Consider the following 6435-nt stretch of genomic DNA (forward strand, 5'->3'; position numbering starts at 1 on the left):
GCAAATGTAATTTTTCATTTAGAAAAAGAAATCCACTGACATTTTCAGATGACCTAGAAATCCATTTTTAAATCTGTATGATTAAGACAAGCACTGCAGAAATCTAGAGAAAGCCTGTGGCATTAACCTGCCAGCTAATGAGCAGTTAGGTAACCAAACAAATGTGCAAGGTAATGTAAGTCAAAGTTCTGACTTACTAAGTGGAAACAGTGAGATAAGTCAAACATGATCAGAGAAAACCCTAAAAAAATACCACTAACTCATGATTATAAGATAATAAGCTGTCATTTTCATGGGTGTAATTACATGTAATTACATAACATTAAGCCAAATTTGAGATATATAAGTATATATCAAGTAGTGGCCTCGGGAGAACTGATAGGATCGAAGCGAAAGTGGTAAAAATACTGATTCATCGGTTAGTATATTAACACGCTGGGGTTGCTGTCTGAATTACATAACCATGAGTCAAAATTACAGAACGAAATCATTGTAGATCTAAATCAGGAAATAATCTTCATAGTTTAAGTCATGAGCTATAGTTTCCTTTTCTGAAAGCGTATGAAATTCCACAACCAGAATGATTGGAGGGGGGAAAAGGGGCTGATGATTTTGCTGCTGCACGTTTACAAGCTGCTCTGTATCCGTGCAAGCCTGATGGAAGTTCACCTCAGTCCTTCTCACCGGGCAAAACCTCTACTAGTGACTTAAAGTGAGTCTAGGTCTTGGACAGAAAGCTTTCTGCTAACTGGTGCATGCAAACACAAACCATAGGCTACAAATAGGTAAAGACTACACGGCACTCGAGTGTTCTTGTCCGTCGCAGTAAGAGGACAAAAGCTTTTCTTCTCCGAGGGCCCGTCTACAGAGCATTACGGTAGATGGCCTCCTCGTACCAGCTCTCCAGTGCAGTGCGGAGAGCTATGGATTTTCTGTCAGGAGTCGCTGGCTGGGACGAGCTTTTAATAAGTCATGCCAACCGGCGAGCCATAGAGGATGCATTATGGTGCAGTTATGCTGTTATTATGATGGGAGCGCATCATGTTGCCCATCACTTATCACTGAATTTCAGCTGCTCCCAGCGCTAAGCCACAATTTAAAGTAGACAGTATGGGAACTCACCACTAGAGAGGATCTTGGCCGGCAGTGTCATATTTCCACTGTGAAGTGTGCTCCTCCAGTGATCCACTTGCATGTAAAACTAACACCGCTTTGAGCCACGGTTCATCAGGACAGTGGCTTCCTGGGGATAACCACAGCCTGATCTGCTCACAGCTGCAAGTGGTTGATTTCACTTGCTAATGAGCCAGCCACCTATCTTGCAGCCATTCATCAAAGTCTGCCCAGCAAGTTGACTGTGTAAAGTGGACCCTGTCATCACAATAGATTAAAAGTTTAAGTGTACTTTCAATGCTTTTTGGGATTCTGGGTAAATACTTCCTGAATTACACATTAGACATTTAAATGCATTTTTATCTGATGCCCCCACCAGCATCAGATTACAGTCAGCACTAAACTGCTCTGGTGTCCTGTTAGTAATTAAGCAAACACCATTACCTGGAGTGCAATCTATGCTTCCCCTTGCAAGCCCCCTGCTGACAGTGCATTACTACAACCCCCTTTGGTTTCTAAAAGAGAAATTAACAACCACCAGTAATTGGTTTGGTTATTGTATCAAGTTTATTGGACATCAATGTTACATGGCCTGAAAGGCGCATGTACTCAAGTGTGCGCATGAAGCCCAGCTGAAGTGTCTCACTGAAACCCATTTTTGACTGTGTTGGATTAGAGTAGAAAAATCTGCTCAAGAAATACTGAGCAAGAAAAAAACAAAAACAGAATACATACAAAAAAACTGCTTAAGAACAATGGATGCAAGCAGGAGTGAAAAAGGAACACATTTGAGTAGTCGCTTGGTAGCTAAGGCATGCACATCAGTTCAGTATCAACATGTATTTACATCTATGTTTTTTCTCACGCTAGTAGCATTTTTACTAGATTACATTACAGTGTACAGGGGTTCCCATTATTTGGTCCAACCACTGTATTTGCACGAATCCAATACACCTTTTAGTGTGTCTTCAGCTCCCAGGGTATCCCCCCAAAAAGCTTTTTTGTTTGTTTATAAAGCCTTCTGAGTAACTGGAAATCTATGACAATATTTACATCTGGATGATGAACAGTCACTACATGATCTAGTCAAAAATGGTAAAAACTCAGAAAAGGAACTAAATCCCATTTGGAAGCATCAGTTTGCAGCACCAGCTGCAGCTTCATCCTTCTGCCCTTCCTCTGATTCTTGTGCCGTCTTTTTGAAGAACCGTTCAGCTCGCAGCTCCTCAAAGCAGAACTCAGCAGCACCATTTAGCAGCAGCTCTTTACAGTACATGCTCTGCTCCTGTTGTTTTCCCGATTCTGCCTCCTTCTGCTGCTGCTGATGGTCCTGCAGCCTTTTGAGAGGAGTCTCCTCTCTGCCCGGCTTACGCGCTGACAAAACTGTGTTAACTGCTGGGTTGATCTTACATGGAGTCCTGAGGGAGGGACAGAACAATGCACTTACATTCGGGTTAGGAAGACACTAATCAACATGTGACATGAATATAATATTTAGCAGGTAAAACAATGACATAAAACGGCAGATAAAAACTGGATCTTTTTCTGATAAATGCTACTAAAAATGTGAAGAATGCTAGAAATACTTTTTAGAGGGAACTCAATACTAAACAGTTTCCCTTAACTGAAAGTATTTATGTTTGTCTATTCATGTTTGTAGGTGCCTCCAGAAAACTGCACCTAGACTGAACAAGCGAATGATATGACAACTCAGATGAGAGAGGAAGACTTTTTCTATTTGTTTATTTGGGCTTTTCAATTAAATGTGTGTATACATCCACAGATCTTGGTACTCAGGCATTTCTGTCTGTTGTCTCTTCGTCTGTTCTTTTTTTCCCGGTCAAAATAATGATTTAAATTAAAAGTGAATGAATAAATAAATAAAGGTATTTGTAGTAACTCACATTGTAGGAGGCTGATCTGACTCCTCCACAAATGGTTGGAAAGTGAGTTTGGGAGGCGGCGGAGCCATAACAGTATGCCCAAATTTGGACTTCTGGGGCATCTATGACGACATAAAAAGAAAATTATGAATCAACTTTGCATAATGGCTTTCAACACACACGACAATGAGCCTGTTCTCCCATACCTTCACATCACACCATCGCTCGAGCTTCTGCTCGTTCTCCTTCGCCCTAGATGTGGGAGGAGCCACCCAAGCTTCCAATCTAGGCTCCGATGGGCCTGCGCTTTGAGCCTTATTCTCGTCAAAGATGACCAACCGACTGTTACTGCCAAGAACAGGGGCGCCTTGTGACTTCAGGCCACCGGGAATACCTGAGTACAAACCCATTATGTTTTTCCCAGTCTTAAAGCACTGTTATCATCGATGTAGTATTTTGAAACAGATTTTATTTGTATATTCATGTGCTTACTTCTGATCGCAGCCCCTGTTCTGTTGACGGGGGCGACAGCCTTTTTCTTCCCTCTGTGTTTCAGATCAGCTAGAGAAACTCTCTCGAGTTGCTTAGGCTCATCATCACTGTCTTCCTCCTCCACATTCATCATCACCTGCCGGGAAACGCGTGCCTGCAGTGCCCTGCGAATATAAATACAGAAAAATGTGATCACTGTAACAACATAACAGAGATATTCATTTATCAGAAACTATACTGGAAGACTCCATACTTGTGAAACTGTAGGAGTTTATCATGTGGCTCAGCACTCTTTCTGAACCCCTCTTGGTAGACCAAGTCTGCTTTGCGGAAGTTGCCCTGATCCTCATACTCCTCTGACCAAGCGATGTAGAGGGAAGCTTGTGTTACTCCAATTCCTTGTGCTTGCATGTATCTGTAAATTTCCAAAGGCTCTTGGCAGTTCTTCGCCTGGTGACATGTAATAAAACGTTATAAATGCAGCATTAGTTTGTCAAAGTAACAGAAATAGTCAGAGGTTATACTTTTGCACTCACAAATTTGATCCAGAGGTCAACATAGCGGGGGTCATTGTGATAATGTTTCTCCTCTGTAAATCTGGTCACGACTCGTTCCAGCAGTGTGGTAAGGTTGCTCTCCTTTCCTCCCTGGGGGAAGGTTTGTTCTGTCCACTTAATATACCTGGAAAAATAAAACCGTGTTAGGATTACAGGGAAATTTAAGAGCAATGCTTATGAGCACACTTGGCTATTGACATATTTCCCTTACCGATCCCAAACACTAAGTGGATCATCGCCCTCGTATGTGCGCAACTCAGACTCAAATGCCCTGCAGAAATAAATATCCACAAGGTCTTTTTTCATCATATGAAAAATGCATGGAGAAATTGTACAACAATTTAAGTTTAAAATAGCCATCCATACTGTCTCTGTTGGTTGATTGCAGAGGTGGGTCCATCTTGTTGTTGACTCAGCGCCTGATGTAAGGCCGATATGGCTCTACCCCGCCTCAAAGGCTGGATGTTTTCTTTGCTGAGCTCCCATTCCACATCTCCTCCTTCTGCCATTTCTGAAACAGAAACTAGATACATACAGCAGGAGAATTAATTATTTGATATTTATCCCCTGCTGAATTTGTAATTAAGAATTAACCAGAACCCCAGAAAAAAAAAAACTGCAAAGTTTTAAATGGATTTGTTATTTGTTATTGAGTTAAATAAGTACTTGATCCCCTACAAACAGCCAGAAGTCTGGCTCCCACTGATTGGCTTTGTGCCCATGTGGCACACAAATTACAATCAATCAATTACAGATACCCTGATCTCAACTCGTTATGTGTATAAAGCACACGTGCCCACAGAATCAGTCCTGGATCAAAGCCATTATTTCGCCCTCTGTATACACACATTTAATTCAGTTGCTTGGGCTTTTTAAGTCGTCCTATTTTTTTCATTTCTAATCTGTAATCTAACTTTAATAAGAAATCATCTTATGGGCAAATCAATAGAACAATAAAAATTAAACTTAACCCTTTAATGCCTAGTGTATCATATTTGACACAAGAATTTTTGAGACTACTACATCATCAGTGTGTTCAGATTTTCTGAGGTGGCCTTCAGAGTTTTATCTATGCTTTAAAAATCTACCACAATGCTGTTGTTTCTCTTTTTTCCCCAAGTCTGCCTGGATAAGCCTTGACTCAGATCGTAACTTGAGGGAGGCGTTGGGTGTGCCACTAAATCATCCTTTTTATAACTCAAAAATATTGCTAGAATGCAACCTTTTATCTTGGTGACTCTGACAAACCAGTTTTATATACATAGCAGGCAGGACTACTCTAAGGCTCTGCTATCTGATCTACCTAAGATCTCCTTGAGTTGATTCAGATATCTGCTGCCAGACTTACTACGACCAAAAGGAGAGGACACATCACACTTGTTGCAAAGTCCCAACACTGGGTGCCTGTCAGTTTCTGTATTGACTTTAAAATCCTTTTATTTAAATCCTCTAGCTGTTGCAAAGTGCAAGACAAAAACCTCTGGGGAGGCAGCTTTTTCAGTGTTATGCCTCAAGCTGCTGGAACAGTCTGCCAGAGGACCTGGATGTGTTGAAATCTTTAAACTTAACAGCCCCCTCCAAAGCCTAGGTGTGACTGAATATTCTTTACACACAGCCCTTGTTTTAATTTCATATAACTTCTTTGCTTTAAGTAATATGTAGTTTCATTCAGTTTTTATTTAGCCTTAAAATTATTTAATTTTTCACTGGTCAAGTCTGTTACTTGTTATTTCGTTTGATGCACTTTTGTTGTAGTTGTATTTAATTTTAAATAACTTTTTTGATGATATACACAAAGTTTATTATTACCTCTGTATAGCTAAAAGTAATAAAAGTATATATTACAGTTACTGTCATTATAATTGTTTATTACTTAGTCCTTTTGTGTGCGAACTAAATGGCATGGTGACCAAGAGGCATACTGAACAAGTTTTAGGACAACATGAGCTAACGATGCACTTCGACAACAATACATTTTTTAATAATGATGTGGTAAACTGCCATCGTATTACAAACCGTGTGACAGAGACACAAAATGATGTTTAATGCAGCTATCAACACTCTCCCTGCGTTCCTGCTAACGTTAGGAAGTGCATGCGTTTGGAGCTAACACACTAGCTAGCTAACGATAGCTTTAGCCTGACCAACTTTAGCAATGTTTCCATCGACGACAAATTTTCCTAGCTGAATTAAAATAGACTTTCTACAAAACGTGCGTGTTCTATACCGCTTCCGAGCCTCCTTTATTTCTTTTCTAGGTGACAGCTGGAACTCCAACGTTGTCGCAGTAAACCTGTTGAACGGTTGTGTCTGTGTTTTGAACAAGGACCGCCAGAGGTTTTGCAGTATTCTGATTGGACGATTCGGAAAACCGGAAGATGCGTATGCAT

At 40.7% G+C, this 6435-nt stretch overlaps 1 protein-coding gene across 1 annotated transcript; it reads right to left on the minus strand.

The window, feature by feature from the left end:
- Positions 1-1657: 1657 nt before the first annotated feature.
- Positions 1658-6421, minus strand: bub1bb (BUB1 mitotic checkpoint serine/threonine kinase Bb). The gene is made up of 9 exons (XM_005453326.4): positions 6273-6421; positions 4412-4568; positions 4257-4316; positions 4025-4169; positions 3742-3938; positions 3489-3652; positions 3203-3390; positions 3018-3118; positions 1658-2531 (listed from the first exon to the last, which is right to left on the minus strand). Exons 2-9 carry the CDS (start codon positions 4552-4554, stop codon positions 2249-2251), a joined length of 1281 nt encoding a protein of 426 aa, XP_005453383.1. The 5' UTR covers positions 4555-4568; positions 6273-6421; the 3' UTR covers positions 1658-2248.
- Positions 6422-6435: the final 14 nt, after the last annotated feature.

Source organism: Oreochromis niloticus, linkage group LG19, assembly GCF_001858045.2.
Source record: "Oreochromis niloticus isolate F11D_XX linkage group LG19, O_niloticus_UMD_NMBU, whole genome shotgun sequence".
In the NCBI taxonomy this organism is placed as follows: domain Eukaryota; kingdom Metazoa; phylum Chordata; class Actinopteri; order Cichliformes; family Cichlidae; genus Oreochromis; species Oreochromis niloticus.

What these genes read in the sequence shown, in the direction of transcription:
- bub1bb (XM_005453326.4), bottom strand. Translation starts at nt 4,554, where the DNA reads ATGGCAGAAGGAGGAGATGTGGAATGGGAGCTCAGCAAAGAAAACATC. An exon ending in GCAATCAACCAACAGAGACA is followed by an intron (nt 4,317 to 4,411) that starts GTATGGATGGCT and finishes TTATTTCTGCAG; the next exon opens with GGCATTTGAGTCTGAGTTGC. An exon ending in TCAGATCAGCCTCCTACAAT is followed by an intron (nt 2,532 to 3,017) that starts GTGAGTTACTAC and finishes TCCCTCCCTCAG; the next exon opens with GACTCCATGTAAGATCAACC.